We start from the raw sequence: 21,473 nt of genomic DNA, 5'->3' as shown, positions 1-21,473 counted from the left end.
TAGTGAATTATATATATATATATATTTCTTTCTTATTTCTTCACTAAGATTCTATAATTGTGAATTTACCTCTAATATGCTTTTAATCTGTTTTAAGTACCGGCGGAGGTCATGAATAAGAGTGGGGGGGGGGGGGGAGGAAATATGTAATGTATTGGAGAAGTATATTTGAATCTGAATAGGTGAATGTACTTCAATATATTGCAAAATAAAAGTTTGGTCACATCTGGAATTCTGACCCGGCGCGGTGGACGCAGCCACAAAATGGCTGGCCTAAAATGGCCGCCGCAAGAGGTGGAGCCGGCCTCAAAACGGTTGTGCCAGTTCACTTTCAGTCCCCTAGCAAATATCCTGGTGCTGTGATGGCAGCTGCTGCCAAAGCGATGGTTTTTAAAGGAAACTGTGCAGCCAATCAGTGGCTTTTAAAAAAAATCTGTGCAGCCAATCTGATCTCCAGTGGCCAGTTTTTCTTGGCAGAAGCCCCACTCGGCCCCGCCTACTTTCTAAAGACATCTGGCAGGTGCTAGAAAAGCTGTCAGCAGACACCATGGTGCGGGTTGTCAGGTCCCCCCAGGTAGGGGATGAGAGAGTAGAGTTGCCAGAACCAGGTTGGGAAACTCCTGGAGATTTGGGGGTGTAGCCTGGGGAGGACAGGGGCCTCAGCGGGGCACAGTACCATCGAGTCCACCTTCCAGAGCAGCCGTTTCCTCCAGGGGAACTGATCTCTGTAGTCTGGAGATGAGCTGTCATTCCAGGGGATCCCCAGGTCCCACCTGGAGGCTGGCACCCCTGATTGACGCCCAAGGGCACCATGTTGGGGACCTAGAATCGTACTCTCCTTAATTTTCACTTTTGCCTTCTTCGAGAAGATCTTTTGTTGTCTGCTGCCTTCCGGAAGAAGGTTTGCTTTTTTGAATTCACTGCCACAGGAGGTGGTGGCAGCTACATGCACAGATGGCTTCAAGCGGGGATTGGATGAACATCTGGAGCAGAGGTCCATCAATGGCTGTCAGCCACAGGGTATAGATAGAGCTCTCTGTCTGGGGCTAGTGATGCTCTGTACTCTTGGTGCTTGTGGGGGGCACAGTGGGAGGGCTTTTTGTGTCCTGGCCCCACAGGTGGACCTCCTGTTGGCACTTGGGTTTTTTGGCCACTGTGTGACACAGAGTGTTGGACTGGATGGGCCTTTGGCCTGATCCAACAGGGCTTCTCTTATGTTCTTATGTGACACAGAGTGTTGGACTGGATGGGCCACTGGCCTGATCCAACATGGCTTCTCTTATGCTCTTATGTGACACAGAGTGTTGGACTGGATGGGCCACTGGCCTGATCCAACATGGCTTCTCTTATGTTCTTATGTGACACAGAGTGTTGGATTGGATGGGCCACTGGCCTGATCCAACATGGCTTCTCTTATGTTCTTATGTGACACAGAGTGTTGGATTGGATGGGCCACTGGCCTGATCCAACATGGCTTCTCTTATGTTCTTATGTGACACAGAGTGTTGGACTGGATGGGTCATTGGCCTGATCCAACATGGCTTCTCTTATGTTCTTATGTGACACAGAGTGTTGGACTGGATGGGCCACTGGCCTGATCCAACATGGCTTCTCTTATGTTCTTATGTGACACAGAGTGTTGGATTGGATGGGCCACTGGCCTGATCCAACATGGCTTCTCTTATGTTCTTATGTGACACAGAGTGTTGGACTGGATGGGCCATTGGCCTGATCCAACATGGCTTCTCTTATGTGACAAAGAGTGTTGGACTGGATGGGTCATTGGCCTGATCCAACATGGCTTCTCTTACATTCTTATGTCTGGGGCAGTGATTCTCTGTATTCTTGGTGCTTGGGGGGGCACAGTGGGAGGGCCTTTTGTGCCCTGGCCCCACTGGTGGATCTCCTGATGGCAACTGGGGTTTTTGGCCACTTTGTAACACAGAGTGTTGGACTGGATGGGTCATTGGCCTGATCCAACATGGCTTCTCTTATGTTCTTATGTCTGGGGCAGTGAAGCTTTGTATTCTTGGTGCTTGGGAGGGGGATCAACAGTGGAAGGGCTTCTAGTGTCCTGGCCTCACTGGTGGACCTCTTGATGGCACTTGGTTTTTTTGTCCACCGTGTGACAGAGTGTTGGACTGGATGTGCGGCCGGCCTGATCCAACATGGCTTCTCTTAAGTTCTTATGACCCCTGGCCTAAGGGCTTAAAGGTCTTCCAGATTCCTATCAGCATGAGTTTTTTAGAGTCCCACCTAACAGGAATTTGGGACTTTGCCCAGCCTTGGTCAAACAGCCGTCACGTTTCAGATTTAGGATTCACAACTCACTTAGGATGCGTCAGAATCCACCACCACCACCACCACCCCCATCTCGGCAAGGAAGCCTTGAATCAAAGGCTTTTCTTTTCTTGCCTGCCTTGGTATGTGTGGTCAAAGAGGAATGATTAGGCTAGCAAGGTTTGTTGGATTTGTTTGGAAACCCAGGCGCCCAGTGGCACCTAAGAGACCATTAAACATTTGTTTCAGCTTAAACTTTTGTGAGTTCAGAGCTCACTTTGTCCGATGAAGTTACTTCTTACTCATGAAATCCTGTGTGTTAAGTGCCGTAGAGTAGCTTCCGGCTTATAGAGACCCTTTGAATTGATGACCTCCAAGATGTCCTCTCTCATCAACAGCCTTGCTCAGCTCTTGCAAACTGTGGGCCATGACTCATCTCAGCTTGGCCCCTCGTCTGTTCCCGCTGCCTTCGACTTTTCCTAGCCTTGTCTTTTTCCAAGATGGGTCACTGCGTTAGTCTGTCTGTGGCAGTAGAAAGCCAGTTTGGTGCAGTGGCTAAGTGCTCAGAATCTTATCTAGGAGAACCGGGTTCGATTCCCCACTCCTCCACTTGCAGCTGCTGGAATGGCCTTGGGTTAGCCACAGTGCTTAAGTGAGCGGACTCTTATATGGGAGAACCAGGTTTGATTCCCCACTCCTCCACATGTAGCTGCTGGAATGGCCTTGGGTCAGCCATGGCTGTCATAGAGAGCCAGTTTGGTGTAGTGGTTAAGTGTGTGGACTCTTATCTGGGAGAACCAAGTTTGATTCCCCACTCTTCCACTTGCACCTGCTGGAATGGCCTTGGGTCAGCCATGGCTCTCTTAGTTGTCCTTGAAAGGGCAGCTTCTGTGAGAGCCCTCTCAGCCCCGTCCACCTCACAGGGTGTCTGTTGTGGGGGAAGAAGATAAAGGAAATTTTGAGCCACTTTGAGACTCTGATTCAGAGAGAAGGGCGGGGTATAAATCTATAGTCGTCGTCGTCTTCTGGAAAAGAGCAAGAGTCCAGTAGCTCCCTACAGACGAAATTTGTGGCAGGGGAAGAGCTTTTGGGAGTCACTGGTCGCTTCTTCAATAGCTTTTTTGTTGTCCCTAGCCTTAGCTTCCTGGTCCCTTGAATGCCCACAACTGCTTCCAAAGGGGACTTGGGGTGTGGTGGGGAAATTTGGTATCTGAGTCACTGCCTAATAGATCGAGATGGGTTGCTGTGTTAGTCTGTAAGGTTTTGCCCAGATGCTGTCATAAGACTGTAAAATGTATGGAAATGATTTATTGCATATTCTGTTTTTAATATTTTATGTTGTTTTCTAACTGTTGTTAGCCACCCTGAGCCTGTCGGGGGGGGGGGGGTAGGATATAAATGTGATAAAATAAATCAATAAAGTATGCAGAAGAAGCTTTTATTGACACATCACGTAGCAAGCACTATTAGCAAGGCTTGCCAGGCTTGCTCAATCACACAGCAGAGCTACAGAGCAAAGCCTCTGTTTTCTCAGTTGGCTGAGGCAACTCCCTTGGGGAGGAGGGGGGAAGGATAGCTTGCTTTGCCAGGCTCTCTCAATCAACAGCAGAGCTACTGAGCCAAGCCTGTTTTCCTTCAATCGACTGAGGCTCCTCCCCCTCCTAGTCCCTTGAGGAAGGAAGGAAAGAGCCAGAGCTTCCTTTGCCCAGTTCCCTGGACCGCACAGAAGAAGAAGACGACTCATACCCCGCCCTTCTCTCTGAATCAGAGACTCAGAGCGGCTTGCAATCTCCTATATCTTCTCCCCCCACAACAGACACCTTGTGAGGTGGGTGGGGCTGAGAGGACTCTAGAAGAAGAAGAAGAAGGACTGCAGATTTATACCTCGCCCTTCTCTCTGAATCAGAGACTCAGAGCGGCCACCAGCCAGCATGGCCAATGGCTGATGCCGATGGGAGTTGTAGGCAAAAAAACATCTGGAGAACTACCGTTGGCCACCCCTGGTTTATAACGTGTAAGAAAAATGTTGTAAATTGGTTTGTTATCCATGGATTAGGGGCCCAATTTCATACTGTCCCGGAGGCTTCTGTAAAATGTTATTTAGGTTAATCTTTTCTATCCCCCCCCCTCCAAAACAGGATTTATTGGTCAGTCTGGAAGGCACCGTCACAGATGCTCAGTTCTGTAGTTCTGATAATCGTCCGAGAGAACTGCCAAACTCCCCCCAAAAGCTTCCCATTAAAGTGCGGTGTAAGAACATATAATACGTGCGTTCTGTATATGGAATGTGCATATGCCTTTGAGTTTTGAATGTCATATTAAGGTTGCAGCAGCCAACAAGAAGGAACTTCAAAAGCCATGATGAAGAATGTCAGAAGAGCCCTGCTGGATCAGACCAGTGATCCTTTCTAGCCCAGCATCCTTTGGACGGCCAACAACAGGGCTGAAAGGCCAAGACCTTCCTTGGATGTTGTTTCCTAAAACTCGTGTGCAGAGGTTTACTAAGTATGTAAGAACATCAGAAGAGCCATGCTGGATAAGAGCAGTAGTCCATCTCGTTCAGCCTCCTGTCTCACACAGGGGCCAACCAGTTCCTCTGGAGGGCCAACAACAGGGCAGAGAGGCGGAGGCCTTGATAAGAACATAAGAGCTCTGTTGGATCAGACCAGTGAGGGTCCATCTAGTCCAGCATCCTGTCTCACACAGGGGCCAACAGTCCCTCTGGAAGGCCAGCTACAGAGCAGAGAGGCCGAGGCCTTGATAAGAACATAAGAGCTCTGTTGGATCAGACCAGTGAGGGTCCATCTAGTCCAGCATCCTATCTCACACGGTGGCGAACCAGTTCCTCTGGAGGGCCAACAACAGGGCAGAGAGGCCGAGGCCTTGATAAGAACATAAGAGCTCTGTTGGATCAGACCAGTGAGGGTCCATCTAGTCCAGCATCCTGTCTCACACGGTGGCCAACCAGTTCCTCTGGAGGGCCAACAACAGGGCAGAGAGGCCGAGGCCTTCATAAGAACATAAGAGCTCTGTTGGATCAGACCTGTGAGGGTCCATCTAGTCCAGCATCCTGTCTCACACAGTGGTCAACCAGTCCCTCTGGAGGGCCAGCAACAGGGCAGAGAGGCCGAGGCCTTCCTAAGAACATCAGAAGGGCCCTGTTGGATCAGACCGGTGGTCCATCTAGTCCAGCATCTTGTCTCACACAGTGGCCAACCGGTTCCTCTGGAGGGTCCCTGATGTTCCCCTCATTCGTCGTGCATTGAGAGATTTATCCTCCATGATTGAATAATGTCTTCCTGACTAGTGATTTAACTCCATTTGGCTTATTTATTATTTAATTACTGTAGTCTTTTATCCCGCCCTCTCCGCAAGCGGACTCAGGGCGGCTGACAATCCATTCAAAACATTTACCGTTTTAATTTAAAATGATAAAATCACAATTCAAATACATTTCAGGGTGCCGTCCGACTTCAGTATAGGCGGGATCTTTTTTTTCCTTCTGACCGTGTCCCATAGTGATCGTAGTTCCTCAGCAGCGTAGGGTGGCCGTCATCTCCTGGTTTAGGTGTTGAAGGCCTGTCGAAATAGTTCAGTCTTACAGGCCCTGTGGAATTGAGAGAGATCCCGCAGGGCCTTTATGGCCTCCGGGAGGGCATTCCGCAATTCTGGTGCTGCCACTGAGAAGGCCCTGGCCCGTGTGGAACACAGCCTGGCCTCCCTTGGTCCGGCGATAGACAGTAGGTTTTGTGTCCTTGAACGCAGTGCTCTCTGGGGAACATGTGGAGAAAGATTTGACAAATCAAATGCACCCTGCATGAATGACCTTTTAATTATCGGTGGCACCCTGGCGGCCAGTACCACGACCTTGACTGCCCTTGAGGAGACCCAGACGCTATTTGTCTCCTCATGAGAGCCAGTTTGGTGTAGTGGTTAACTGCGTGGACTCTTTATCTGGGAGAACCCAGTTTGATTCCCCACTCCTCCCCTTACAGCTGCTGGAACGGCCCTGGGTCAGCCGTAGCTCTCGGAGTTGTCCTTGAAAGGGCACAATATCTGAGAGAGCTCTCTGAGCCCCACCCACCTCACAGAATGTCTGTTGTGGGGGGAGGAAGATATTGTGACGCTCTGAGATTCAGAGTATAGGGTGGGATATAAATCCAATATCTTCTTTTTCTTCTCTCCCCCCCCCCCCCCCAAAAAAAAGAGGTCGAATGAAGCCTTAACCATGAAGAATAATACTTGAGGCTTCTGTCTCTTCTCAGGCCTCTTGTTGTGCCTTTGTTTTCTTCTGCAAGAGTCACACGTGGGAAAAGGAAGCTTAAGCAGGAGGGAAGTGTGAAGGTCGGAGTCGAATTATCCCCCCTCCCCCCAAAATAGGCTGTAATAGTTATCCGGTTCCCTCAATCTGGCTGCATTGCATAAGCCTGCAAGTTATTAGTTGACAGTCTGTTAGCTCTCCTCTGCAGTGACTCAGGGATTTGGGCCATAATTCTTATGAGCTAATGCTTAATCATAAACATTGCCATGGGGCGGTGTGTGGGGGGGGAACAGGGGCTTGGGCCTCTGGATTAGTCTGAAGAAGGCCTCATTGTCAGAGTATCCGTCAGAGAGGGAGTGGCGCTTCGTGAGAAGAAGTGTGCGAAATGATATTACTGAGGAATTAATACAGGGACCTACCGCTGTGCCCTCCTGAACTGGGCAATCTGCTGATACCTCCTCCTTACCCCCAAATCTGGGGAATTAGGTCTGCGATAAGACGGACAGCAAATGTTTAACCGTGAAGGTTCTACAGATAGCAGAACAATGGGGCCGTAATGTTTGCGTAGCCCAACGTTCGATCACGGGGATGAGTAAATCGACGTCGTCCTAGGCCGTCGTTCCCTCTCAGCTGAGGTAGCGTGAGCTGGCTCACAGTTTTTTAGCCCCCGGCTCACACATTTTTGTCTTAGCTCAGGAAGGACGAGCCCAGAGGAAACTAATGGATGCAGCAGCTCACGACTTTAACGCCAGTAGCTCACAAAGTAGAATTTTTGCTCACGAGACTCTACCACTTATTTATTTTTGTGCATTCGTAGCCCGGCCTTTCCCGTGAAGGGTGAAGGGCGAATTCCGACAAGCTAAAACATTGAAACCAACAATAGAACATCAAAATAGTTAAAAGAATTAAACCAATACATTAAGTCGGGGGTGGCCGAGGGTAGCTCTCCAGATGTTTTTTTTTGCCTACAACTCCCATCAGCCCCAGCCTTCGGCCAAGAATGGGACTGATGGGAGTTGTAGGCAAAAAAACATCTGGAGAGCTACCCTCGGCCACCCCTGCATTAAGTCAATCATTTAAGATGGCATGGACGGTATAAGCACTTGAACATACGAAGCTGCCTTCTACTGAATCAGAACCTTGGTCCATCAAAGTCAGTATTGTCTTCTCAGACTGGCAGCGGCTCTTCAGGGTCTCAAGCTGAGGTTTTTCACACCTATTTGCCTGGACCCTTTTTTTTGGAGATGCCAGGGAATGAACCTGGGACCTTCTGCTTACCAAGCAGATGCTCTACCACTGAGCCACTGTCCCTCTCCTTAGACGTATGAACATATGAAGCTGCCTTATACTGAATCGGACCCTTGGTCCATCAAAGTCAGTATTGTCTTCTCAGACTGGCAGCGGCTCTCCAGGGTCTCAAGCTGAGGTTTTTCATGCCTATTTGCCTGGACCCTTTTTTTTGGAGATGCCAGGGATTGAACCTGGGACCTTCTGCTTCCCAAGCAGATGCTCTACCGGAAGGAAGGAAGGGAGGAAGGAAGGAAGGAAGGAAGGAAGGAAGGAAGGAAGGAAGGAAGGAAGCTAGCTGCCTTCTACTGAATCAGACCCTCTTGGGTCCATCAAAGTCAGTATTGTCTTCTCAGACTGGCAGCGGCTCTCCAGGGTCTCCAGCTGAGGTTTTTCACGCCTGCTTGTCTGGGCCCCTTTTTGTTGGAGATGCCGGGGATTGAACCTGGGACCTTCTGCTTACCAAGCGGATGCTCTACCACTGAGCCACCGTCCGTCCCCTTAAGAACATATGAAGCTGCCTTATACTGAATCAGACCTTTGGTCCATCAAAGTCAGTATCGTCTACTCAGACTGGCAGCGGCTCTCCAGGGTCTCAAGCTGAGGTTTTTCACACCTATTTGCCTGGACCCTTTTTTGGAGATGCCAGGGATTGAACCTGGGACCTTCTGCTTCCCAAGCAGATGCTCTACCACTGAGCCACCGTCCCTCCCCAACTTGAGGCGTGATTATCGTGGGCAGCCTAAATTGCCCCAAGTTGTCAACAGTATTGACCCCAAACGAAGTGGCTGTTATTGCTGGGAGGCCAGTGGTAGTAGGGTAGGGACATCCGCTTGCCTCAGCCATAGTCCCGGCGGAACAGCTCCGTTTTACAGGCCCTTAGAGGGAGCGTTGGTCCTAGGGTAATGGAATGAGAGTGTGGTAAGGAAGGCATTGCCAGGGTGAGTTAGGCTTGAACCCACGGGTTTGCGTCTTGAAGCTGTTTTTTCTGCCTACAACTCCCATCAGCCCCAGCCATTGGCCATGCTGGCTGGGGCTGATGGGAGTTGTAGGCAAAAAAAAAATGTGGAGAGCTACCGTTGGCCACCCCTGGTCTATACTTAAAAAAACCCCAAGCAGGCCATACAGGCCTTCAAAAGAGGCCAATCTGAGATCCCAAGGAAAGATCTTAACCTAGGCAGACTACCCAAGATTGTGTGTGTTCCGGCTTCAGAGCTACTGGAATCATCAAGCAATATGGATCCTCCGGTTTGGGCAGACTCAGAATTAGTGACTTTGAAGCCGGGCCATCTTGCCGAGTGCTGAGAAGTGAATTCTTCTGGCACTGGGACAAGTTCCTAGCTAGGGCCGGCTCTAGACTGTCTGGTACCTTTGGCAAGGCTAATTTTTGGGGGGTGTGGGAGGGTGGAGTTTGGGGAGGGGAGAGACTTCGGTGGGGCGTAATCCCATAGAGTCCACCTTCCAGAGCATCCATTTCTTCCAGGTGAATTGAACATGCGGGGTGGGGTGGGGTGGGGAGGGGAATCACATTTAAAAGCCATTGAAATCAACGCACACACTCTTGAACACGCATTAAAAATTAAAATACATATAAAACAATAAGAATAGCAATTAAGACATTGGCTCGGAAGGAGGGACCATTGAGGGGCATGCCAAATGGAACAAAAAAGTCTTCACCCCCTGGAAGGATTCGTAACAGAAGAATTTGGTGCAGTGGAATTTTGGGACAGGTTAATTTGGTGCAGTGGAAAACGGGAGTGGCGTTTTTGGCTGTAGTAGTGAATTGTTAACTTTCAAAAAGTTTTATTAGTTTCAGAAAAAGATAAGGGTGGGGAACGGGAAAATAAAAAGCACAATACATTCTGGAATAATTTGCATAAAAATACTTTCAAAAAGCTTAATTCTGAATTTTTTTCTTTACATAAATGGTCCCCTCTTATTTTGTCTCAACTATACATAATCCATTTTTCAAATTTTGTAATATACACCTTTTGTTAAAGTTATCTAATAATTTTGACAATTCCAATAAAGATAAATTTTATGGTGTAAAATGCAGGAAAAAAAGAAGTAGTGAATTGTTCAGTGGCAGCGTTCCCTCTAAGCTGAGTTAGTGTGAGCTAGCTCACAGATTTTTAGCTTCCATCTCACACATTTTTTGTCTTAGCTTAGGGAAAAATGGCCCCAGGTCACAATAACTTATTCAGTCGCTCGCCACTTGAATGCCAGTAGCTCACAAAGTAGAATTTTTGCTCACAAGACTCTGTGTGACACAGAGTGTTGGACTTGATGGGCCGTTGGCCTGATCCAACATGGCTTCTCTTATGTTCTTATGTTCTAAGACTCTGCAGCTTAGAGGGAACGCTGATCAGTGGTTGTCTATACCAGGGGTGGCCAAGGGTAGCTCTCCAGATGTTTTTTTTGCCTACAACTCCCATCAGCCCCAGCCATTGGCCATGCTGGCTGGGGCTGATGGGAGTTGTAGGCAAAAAAACATCTGGAGAGCTACCCTTGGCCACCCCTGCTCTATACTTAAAAAAACCCAACCAGCCCATAAAGGCCTTCAAAAGAGGCAGATCTGAGATCCCAAGGAAACCAGCTTCCAGGCCTTAAAAATTAACACTTTTAAACAAAGACTCATCTCTCGATTCTTTATTGAGGCAAGATTTTTAAGTGGGGAGTGGGGGATGAGTCGAAGGAAAGCATCCTTTCCGAAAGCTCTCATCTCCTCCTCCTGTATCTGTTTTGGGTACCATCTGTCACTCCGCAGCTCTTCCCTCGAGCATCCCCTGATTCTCCCTGCTTGACCTTGGCCCGCCTGCTGCCTTCAGCTTAGCATATGAGACAACATCGTAAAGGGATTGCTTCCACGAAATCCTTACCAGCTCCGCCAAGCGTGGCGGCCATTCTTCCCAGGCAGCAGCAGGAAGGGTAATTTTACTGTGGATATAAATATATACAGCCTTTCCTTAAATACACAGCCTTCCTTAAATACACAGCCCTATGGTCAGGGGCTTGTCTATCTGCGGGACCGCCTTTCCCCACATGTTCCCCTGCATTCAGGGACAAAAAATCTATTGACAATCCCTGAACCAAAGGAGGCTAGGTTGCGTTCAACGCGAGCTAGGGCCTTCTCGGTGGCAGCACCAGAATTGTGGAATGCTCTCCCGGAGGCCATAAGGGCCCTCCGGGATCTCTCTGCTTTCCGCAGGGCCTGTAAGACCGAATTGTTTCGACAGACCTTTGAGACCTAACCGGGAGAGAGCTGCCACCCTACATCATTATAGAGCACTTATATGATCACCGCTTATATTATAGTATATTGTAGAGATACGGCACCATGTAATGAAATCTTTTAAATAGTCTTAAATTGTAATTTTTATTGGTTTTAATCTGTAAAAATGAATGTTGTTATCCGCCCTGAGTCCGCTTGCGGAGAGGGCGGGATAGAAATGTAAAGTAATAAATAAGTAAACAAATAATAAATAAATTCTCCTTCTGTTGCAATCTCCCACTAGTGTTTGAAGACTTTTTTTCCCCCCAGTTTAGTTCAGTTTTATTTATGGTCACAGACCAAGTGAAAAAGCAAGAATTTAAAAGCTTCAGCACCGAAGATAAAATCTATGCTATAATAAGTATTAGGATGGGCAATTGTCTTAATACTTTCAGTCTAAGAGTTTACATCAAGACACAAGTTACATAAGAACATAAGAGAAGCCCTGTTGGATCAGGCCAATGGCCCCTCCAGTCCAACACTCTGTGTCACATAAGAACATAAGAGAAGCCATGTTGGATCAGGCCAATGGCCGCTCCAGTCCAACACTCTGTGTCACATAAGAACACAAGAGAAGCCATGTTGGATCAGGCCAGTGGCCCATCCAGTCCAACACACTGTGTCACATACGAACATAAGAGAAGCCATGTTGGATCAGGCCAATGGCCCCTCCAGTCCAACACTCTGTGTCACATAAGAACATAAGAGAAGCCCTGTTGGATCAGGCCAATGGCCCATCCAGTCCAACACTCTGTGTCACATAAGAACATAAGAGAAGCCCTGTTGGATCAGGCCAATGGCCCATCCAGTCCAACATTCTGTGTCTCATAAGAACATAAGAGAAGCCATGTTGGATCAGGCCAATGGCCCATCCAGTCCAACACTCTGTGTCACATAAGAACATAAGAGAAGCCCTGTTGGATCAGGCCAATGGCCCATCCAGTCCAACACTCTGTGTCACATTAGAACATAAGAGAAGCCCTGTTGGATCAGGCCAATGGCCCCTCCAGTCCAACACTGTGTCACACAGTGGCCAGAATACATACACACACACTGTGGCTAATAGCCACTGATGGACCTCTGCTCCATATTTTTATCTAAACCCCTCTTGAAGGTGGCTATGCTTGTGGCCGCCACCACCTCCTGTGGCAGTGAATTCCACATGTTAATCACCCTTTGGAGGAAGAAGGACTTCCTTTTAAGTTAAAACAGAAAATCTTAAAAACTGAGAAGCAGTAAAATGGGTATTTCGGATGCTATAGCAGGCAGCTCAGAACTTGGCAACAGCTTTGGAAACGACTCACCCCCCTCCCCCCTTTCTTTTGGCATTCCCTCAGTGGTCCTTCCTTCCTAACCAATGTTTTAATTGCTTCTTTTATGCTTTATATGTATTTTGATGCTTGTATGAACTCCACGCCTTGAGTTCCTCCTTTCAGAAGCTGTCTTGGTACCGTTCTGTTTTCCTGTTCTGCTCTCCTTCTGGCGCAAATAGGGGAGGGACGGTGGCTCAGTGGTAGAGCATCTGCTTGGGAAGCAGAAGGTCCCAGGTTCAATCCCTGGCATCTCCAAAAAAGGGTCCAGGCAAAGAGGTGTGAAAAACCTCAGCTTGAGACCCTGGAGAGCCGCTGCCAGTCTGAGTAGACAATACTGACTTTGATGGACCAAGGGTCTGATTCAGTGTAAGGCAGCTTCATATGTCCAAATTTGTCTGTTGTGGGACTCCTGTGACCGTCATGTGAGGCTGCCCTTCAAGACCGGTATCAGTGATATGATATTTATAGGGAGCCTTGGTCAGTTTGGGACTGTAGTGCCTCCATGAGAGCCTGTGGGTGGTTGGGCATTCTGGAAATCTGAGTTCTGCATCTGTGATGTTAACAATACAAGAGAAGCCCTGTTGGATCAGGCCAGTGGCCCATCCAGACCTACGCTCTGTGTCACATAAGAACATAAGAGTGTCACATAAGAACATAAGAGAAGCCATGTTGGATCAGGCCAGTGGCCCATCCAGTCCAACACTCTGTGTCTCATACGAACATAAGAGAAGTCCTGTTGGATCAGGCCAATGGCCCATCCAGTCCAACACTCTGTGTCACATAAGAACATAAGAGAAGCCATGTTGGATCAGGCCAATGGCCCATCCAGTCCAACACTCTGTCACATAAGAACAGTCCTGTTGGATCAGGCCAATGGCCCATCCAGTCCAACACTCTGTGTCACATAAGAACATAAGAGAAGCTACATTGGATCAGGCCAGTGGCCCATCCAGTCCAGCACTCTGTGTCTCATAAGAACATAAGAGAAGCTACATTGGATCAGGCCAGTGGCCCATCCAGTTCAATATTCTGTGTCACACGGTGACCCAAAACCCAAGTACCATCAGGAGGTCCACCAGCAGGGCCAGAACTCCAGAAGCCCTCCCACTGTTGCCCTCCAAGCACCCAAAATGCAGAGAAGCTATTTTGGATCAGGTCAGTGGCCCATCCAGTCCAGAGTTCCTTGTGACACAGTGGCGTAAACCCAGGGGCCATCAGGAGGTCCACAGGGCCAGACTCTTGCTCTTTTCTATTGGCTGTCCTGATATTTTGACAAGCGATTTCAGCACATTCTTTCTCTTCCAAGTCTCACTGTGTGTTCTCTTCTGTAGGAATTGATAGCCGATACAATGAAGGCTGCCGGGAACTGGCAAACTATCTTCTCTTTGGCTTCTATAACCAGAACAACAACGAGTTTGAAAAGTCGGGGTTTCCTGAAGAAGTCTTGGATGGTGAGTGTGCACTGTGTACGGTTCTGAACGGATGACTTATTTCAGTGCTTTCTTTGAATTTCTCACTGTGTGCACAAAACAGGTTGCGGAGAATAGAAGAAGATATTGGATTTGTATCCTGCCCTCCACTCTGAATCTCAAGAGTCTCAGAGCGGCTCACGATCTCCTTTACCTTCCTCCTCCACAACAGGACACCCTGTGAGCTGGGTGGGGCTGAAAGGACTCTTACAGCAGCTGCCCTTTCAAGGACAACCTCTGCCAGAGCTATGGCTGACCCAAGGCCATGCTAGCAGGTGCAAGTGGAGGAGTGGGGAATCGAACCCGGTTCTCCCAGACGAGAGTCCACGCACTTAACCACTACACCAAACTGGCTCTTCAGACCAACATTCAGACCAAATTGAATGCACTTAAAGTTGCTTTCATTCCACCTCCCTCTCCTTCTTTCCTTCCTTCCTCCCTCCCTCTGACATTCATGCCTTGCGGCTCTCAAACATCTGACATTTATTCTATGCGGTTCTTACTTTAAGCAAGTTTGGCCACCCCTGCTCTGTAATGTCCATGTGGAACCCAGTGGCAATCTTTTCCACTTGGAGCCAGTTTGGTGCAGCGGTGAAGTGTGCAGACTCCTATCTGGGAGAAGCGGGTTTGATTCCCCACTCCTCCACTTGCCCCTGCTGGAATGGCCTTGGGTCAGCCAGAGCTCTCTCACAGAGTTGTCCTTGAAAGGGCAGCGTTTGTGAGATCTCTGTCAGCCCCGCCTACCTCACCCCTACCTCAAGTATGGCTTTCTAATGTTACGATATACACCTTTTGTGGGTGGTTTTGTCCTCTCCCTCTTTGGGAAAAGCTCCTGAGCCAAAATGACCCTTTCTTTGTGTTTGTCACACCCCTGATGCTCCTTCGGGGTTCCTGATGCTGCTGTCGCCCCGGCTGGGCCCTTGCTCCTGGGGTCCCTCTCCCGTAGGCCAGAGGTCTCAGAACCGGAAGGAGGCTGGGTTACGCCACCCACGGCCTCTCCTTCCCAGCTGTTCTTTGAGCTCCAGTCCCTCTTTCTGAGTTGGTAGCCCTCTGTCAGCAGCAGCCTGCTTCCTCCTCAACCTCTCTGAGTGGCCTCCTTTTATTCTGTCCGAGGGGTTCCCCCTCCCTCGTAGGGCCCCCCTTCTGGCCCCGCCCCCCCAAGCCTTGATGCCATGGGAAGGTGTCTCCTGGGCGTTTCTCCCCCGGGGGCTGCTGCAACGGCTCGGCTCCCTGTTCGCTGCTGGCTGGGGAGGGGCTGTGCCCCTCCCAGCGGGCCCTGGGCCTGGCGTGATGGCCGCCTGGGCTGGTGGGCTCCTGCGACAGCGGCGTTCTGCTCCCTGTTCTTCTTGGGCTTGTTGGGGGTGGCGTTGGGGAGCGTTGCGGGGAGGGTCTCCCACCCGAGTCCCGTCCCGGGCTGGGCGGGACAGTGTTCTTTGTCATTCTGTCTATTCTCTGTCTCTCTAGGAGAGCCAGTTTGGTGTAGTGGTTAAGTGGGCAGACTCTTATCTGGGAGAACCGCGTTTAATTCCCCACTCCTCTTGCACTTGCTTGAATGGCCTTGGGTCAGCCACAGCTATCGCAGGAGTTGTCCTTGAAAGGGCAGTTTCTCTCAGAGCTCCCTCAGCCCCACACACCTCACAGGGTGTCTGTTGTGGGGGAGGAAGGTAAAGGAGATTGTGAGCCGCTCTGAGACTCTTCGGAGTGGAGGGCGGGATATAAATCCAATATCTTCATCTCCCTCACAGGGTGTCTGTTGTTGGGGAGGAAGGTAAAGTAGATTGTGAGCCGCTCTGAGACAATTGAGTGGAGGGCGGGATATAAATCCAATATCTTCATCTACCTCACAGGGTGTCTGTTGTGGGGGAGGAAGGTAAAGGAGATTGTGAGCCGCTCTGAGACTCTTCGGAGTGGAGGGCAGGATATAAATCCAATTTCTTCATCTACCTCACAGGGTGTCTGTTGTGGGGGGGTGGGGGAGGTAAAGGAGATTGTGAGCCACTCTGAGACTCTTCGGAGTGGAGGGCGGGATATAAATCCAATATCTTCTTTTTCTTCTCTCATTCACACACACACACACGCCCCACCTAAAGAGGTGTATTGGAAAGTTCAGTGTGTTGATACTTTGGAACAAAAGAGCCCATATCAAATGAAAGTGAAGTTGCTGTCGTTTTGGATTGGCCGCCGTTCTCTGAAATTCTGATCTCTTGCTGTTTTGGGTTTTTTTGTAGACGTGATCCTATTAATAAAGCCAGACAGCGTCCATCTTTACTGCAATCCCGTCAACTACAGCTACCTGTTGCCCTACGTAGCTGTTTGGAGAAACTTGCATTTTCATTGCCTGACAGAAAGCGAGGTGAGTGAAGGCGCAGCGAACGGGACGCATCTCGGAAAGGAATTGGGGCGGGGACAGTTCCGGTTTCCTGTGAGAGACCTGGGCTTTGGGGATGGATGTGCTGTTGCTGTTATCCTAAGAATGTAAGAAAACAAGAGCCCTGCTGGATCAGACCAATAATCCATCAAGTCCAGCATTCTATCTTATGCAGTGGCCTCTGGAGCAGGGGTGTCAAACATGTGGCCTGAGGGGCAGGATCAGGCTCCCAGATGACTTGTATCAGGCCCATGAACATCTCACTGTCATCTGCTTCCTTCTCTCTTGCTTCCTTTTGCATCACAATTTGCTTTGCCAGGCTTGCTTAATCGCATAAGAGCTACAGAGCAAAGCCTCTGTTTTCTCCATTGGCTGACAAGCACATGAAGTGCAAAAGCTTGCAATGCCCAGCCACTTTGTGTTTTCCCCAGGTCAGGCTCAGAGCATTGACCACGAGATTTCTGTAATCAAAAGTAGGTTTGCAACTTACAGACATGCACCTGAACAACACCTGAACAGCATATTCAAGATTGCTACAGCACAGACACTGTCTGCAAATTTTGATGCAGTAATTCAGAGTGAGAGGTGTCAGTTGTCAGCAACTGTTAAATCAACAAAATATTGCGGTCTTTTAAGCATGTTTTTTTTTTTTTAAAAATGTGTTTGTCCGTGCCCTTTATAAAATTATCAAAAGTAGGTTTGCAACTTACAGACATGCACCTGAACAACACCTGGACAGCATATTCAAGATTGCTACAGCACAGACACTGTCTGCAAATTTTGATGCAGTAATTCAGAGCGAGAGGTGTCAATTATCAGCAACTGTTAAATAAATTGCAGTCTTTCAAGCATGTTTTATTTTTTTAAAAAATGTGTTTGCCCGTGCCCTTTATACAATTTTTATCTCCACCACCTGGCGTCACATGGCCTGGCTCAGCAAGGTCTCATTTATGTCACATCCGGCCCTCATAACAAATGACTTTGACATCCCTGCTCTAGAGGCCAACAACAGGACGTGGGGGTTGAAGCCTTCCCCTTGCGTTAAGAACATGAAAAGAGCCTGCTGGATCAGACAAATAGTCCATCGAGTCCAGCGTCCTGTCCCACTCACTTGCCGGCCATTCCCTCCAGATGCCCGACAGCAGGGCATAGAGGCTGAAGCTCTCTACTGAGGTTGCTTTTCGACTCTGGGATTCAGAGGCTGACTGCCTCCGAACGTGGAGATTCCCCATAGTTGGTCACCATGGCTGGTAGCCACTGATAGTCCCGTCCTCCACGAATCTTGACTAATTCCCTTGTAAAGCCATCTGTGCCCGTGGCCGTCACTACATCATCTGACAGCAAATGCCACATGAACACATGAAGCTGCTTTCTACTGAATCAGACCCTCTTGGGACCATCAAAGTCAGTATTGTCTTCTCAGACTGGCAGCGGCTCTCCAGGGTCTCCAGGGTCTCAGACTGGCAGCGGCTCTCCAGGGTCTCCAGGTTTTTCACACCTGTTTGCCTGGACCCTTTTATAGTTGGAGATGCCAGGGATTGAACCTGGGACCTTCTGCTTACCAAGCAGATGCTCGACCACTGAGCCACCATCCCTCACCTGACTGGCAGCGGCTCTCCAGGGTCTCCAGCTGAGGTTTTTCACACCTACTTGCCTGGACCCTTTTAGTTGGAGATGCCGGGGATTGAACCTGGGACCTTCTGCTTACCAAGCAGATGCTCTACCGCTGAGCCACAGCCCCATTCATGTCTCTCCAGTGTCTCCAGCTGAGGTTTTTCATGCCTATTTGCCTGGACCCTCTTTAGTTGGGGATGCCGGGGATTGAACCTGGGACCTTCTGCTTACCAAGCAGATGCTCTGCCGCTAAGCCACAGCCCCATTAATGTCTCTCCAGTGTCTCCAGCTGAGGTTTTTCACGCCTATCTGCCTGGACCCTCTTTAGTTGGAGATGCCGGGGATTGAACCTGGGACCTTCTGCTTACCAAGCAGATGCTCTACCGCTGAGCCACAGCCCCATTCATGTCTCTCCAGTGTCTCCAGCTGAGGTTTTTCATGCCTATTTGCCTGGACCCTCTTTAGTTGGAGATGCCGGGGATTGAACCTGGGACCTTCTGCTTACCAAGCAGATGCTCTGCCACTGAGCCATCGTCCCTCCCCTGACATCATCTGGCAGCAAATGCCACATTTGCCGTCTTCTCTGCTACAAAGCAAATCAAAGAAAGCTTGCCTTGGCCCGATCCCACGCGTGCTTGCTTCGGCTTTTATCACATGATTGTGACTTGGATCTGCTTGATATCATTACGTCGCAGTGTTCGTTAAAAACAAGGCATGTCAAGTCCTAAGTTAGTACCTGTTGCGACACGCGCTGCTTGTGAGAATAACAAACACTGAACAGAGAGGCGGGTTCATAGGCTAGCTGTGTTGATCCATAGTAAAACATCTAGGCCAATTTCCCACTCACCTTACGCCTCTCTCATGTGCCTCTTGGTGTAGTGGTTTCAGCTTGGTGTCGTGGTTAAGTGTGTGGACTCTTATCTGGGAGAACCGGTGTTGATTCCCCACTCCTCCACTTGCACCTGCTGGAATGGCCTTGGGTCAGCCAGAGCTCTCTTATCTGGGAGAACCGGGTTTGATTCCCCACTCCTCCCCTTGCAGCTGCTGGAATGGCCTTGGGTCAGCCATAGCTCTGGCAGAGGTTGTCCTTGAAAGGGCAGCAGCTGTGAGAGCCCTCTCCAGCCCCACCCACCTCACAGGGTGTCTGTTGTGGGGGTAAAGGAGATTGTGAGCCGCTCTGAGACTCTTTGGAGTGGAGGGCGGGATATAAATCCAATATCTTTATCTACCTCACAGGGTGTCTGTTGTGGGGGAGGAAGGGAAAGGAGATTGTGAGCTGCTCTGAGACTCTTCGGAGTGGAGGGCAAGATATAAATCCAATATCTTCATCTACCTCACAGGGTGTGTGTTGTGGGGGAGGAAGGGAAAGGAGATTGTGAGCCGCTCTGAGACTCTTCGGAGTGGAGGGCGGGATATAAATCCAATATCTTCATCTACCTCACAGGGTGTGTGTTGTGGGGGAGGAAGGGAAAGGAGGTTGTGAGCCGCTCTGAGACTCTTTGGAGTGGAGGGCGGGATAGAAATCTGATATCTTCATCTACCTCACAGGGTGTCTGTTGTGGGGGAGAAAGGTAAAGGAGATTGTGAGCCGCTCTGAGACTCTTCGGAGTGGAGGGCAGGATATAAATCCAATATCTTCATCTACCTCACAGGGTGTGTGTTGTGGGGGAGGAAGGGAAAGGAGGTTGTGAGCCGCTCTGAGACTCTTCGGAGTGGAGGGCGGGATATAAATCCGATATCTTCATCTACCTCACAGGGTGTCTGTTGTGGGGGAGTAAGGTAAAGGAGTTTGTGAGCCGCTCTGAGACTCTTCGGAGTGGAGGGCGGGATATAAATCCAATATCTTCATCTACCTCACAGGGTGTGTGTTGTGGGGGAGGAAGGGAAAGGAGGTTGTGAGCCGCTCTGAGACTCTTTGGAGTGGAGGGCGGGATAGAAATCTGATATCTTCATCTACCTCACAGGGTGTCTGTTGTGGGGGAGAAAGGTAAAGGAGATTGTGAGCCGCTCTGAGACTCTTCGGAGTGGAGGGCAGGATATAAATCCAATATCTTCATCTACCTCACAGGGTGTGTGTTGTGGGGGAGGAAGGGAAAGGAGGTTGTGAGCCGCTCTGATACTCTTCGGAGTGGAGGGCGGGATATAAATCCGATATCTTCATCTACCTCACAGGGTGTCTGTTGTGGGGGAGTAAGGTAAAGGAGTTTGTGAGCCGCTCTGAGACTCTTCGGAGTGGAGGGCGGGATATAAATCCAATATCTTCATCTACCTCACAGGGTGTGTGTTGTGGGGGAGGAAGGGAAAGGAGGTTGTGAGCCGCTCTGAGACTCTTTGGAGTGGAGGGCGGGATAGAAAACTGATATCTTCATCTACCTCACAGGGTGTCTGTTGTGGGAGGAAGGTAAAGGAGATTGTGAGCCGCTCTGAGTCTCTTCGGAGTGGAGGGCAGGATATAAATCCAATATCTTCATCTACCTCACAGGGTGTCTGTTGTGGGGGAGGAAGGGAAAGGAGGTTGTGAGCCGCTCTGAGACTCTTCGGAGTGGAGGGCGGAATATAAATCCGATATCTTCATCTACCTCACAGGGTGTCTGTTGTGGGGGAGTAAGGTAAAGGAGTTTGTGAGCTGCTCTGAGACTCTTCGGAGTGGAGGGCGGGATATAAACCCGATATCTTTATCTACCTCACAGGGTTTCTGTTGTGGGGGAGTAAGGTAAAGGAGTTTGTGAGCCGCTCTGAGACTCTTCGGAGTGGAGGGCGGGATATAAATCCGATATCTTTATCTACCTCACAGGGTTTCTGTTGTGGGGGAGGAAGGGAAAGGAGATTGTGAGCCGCTCTGAGACTCTTCGGAGCGGAGTGCGGGATATAAATCCAATATCTTCATCTACCTCACAGGGTGTCTCTTGTGGGGGGTGGGGAGGTAGGGAGGTAAAGGAGATTGTGAGCCGCTCTGAGACTCTTCGGAGTGGAGGGCGGGATATAAATCCAGTATCATCATCATCTTCTCTTCTCAGCGGGGCTTCCTTCCGATTTCATACTATCTGCTCCGGGGCTGCAGGTAACGTCGACATTTTCGTGCAGGAAACAGAAACCTCTAAAACCCAGTTTATGTTTGCCGCGCGAAAACACTGACCCTTGCAGCCCCGGGACAGATAGTATGAAATCGGAAGGAAGCCGCACTGAGAAGAAGGTGTGAGTGGGAAATCAGTCGATTTGTGTCTGGTAGCAACTTAGGAGGCCAACAGGCGTTCCAGGATATAAGCTTTCAAGCGCCAAAGTTCTCTTTGGGTAAGAATCTCGCGTTCCTGTTTAGCCCTGGGGTGAGGTCCATCGCTCTGAACTTGTGAATTAATTTAAGTTCTGCAACCTCAGATTGCAATTTCCCCTTGAAACTTTTTTGTTTGAGGACTGGGGAAGTGTTTGTGGGTTTCCTGCATTGTGCAGGGGGTTGGACTAGATGACCTTAGAGGTCCCTTCCAACTCTATGATTCTATGCTACTCTTAGGTCAGCAATGGAGAGAGGTAACGTTAGATTGTCTTAGCTGCAGGGGTCAGTTAATAGAAAAAGAAGAAGATGATATTGGATTTATATCCCGCCCTCCACTCC

The 21,473-nt window shown here is 49.4% G+C and overlaps 1 protein-coding gene across 1 annotated transcript in view; it reads left to right on the top strand.

The window, feature by feature from the left end:
- Window positions 1-21,473, top strand: part of DNAAF9 (dynein axonemal assembly factor 9) — a 186,789-nt gene that overhangs the window by 30,313 nt on the left and 135,003 nt on the right. The window contains 2 exon segments of the mRNA XM_060247199.1: window positions 13,744-13,863; window positions 16,110-16,234. Of these exon segments, the coding sequence (XP_060103182.1) occupies window positions 13,744-13,863; window positions 16,110-16,234 (245 nt within the window).

The sequence above is a fragment of the Heteronotia binoei genome, chromosome 9 (genome assembly GCF_032191835.1).
Source record: "Heteronotia binoei isolate CCM8104 ecotype False Entrance Well chromosome 9, APGP_CSIRO_Hbin_v1, whole genome shotgun sequence".
Lineage (NCBI taxonomy): Eukaryota > Metazoa > Chordata > Lepidosauria > Squamata > Gekkonidae > Heteronotia > Heteronotia binoei.
The sequence above is the reverse complement of the archived record's forward strand: the minus strand, read 5'-3'. Positions and strand labels throughout refer to the sequence as shown.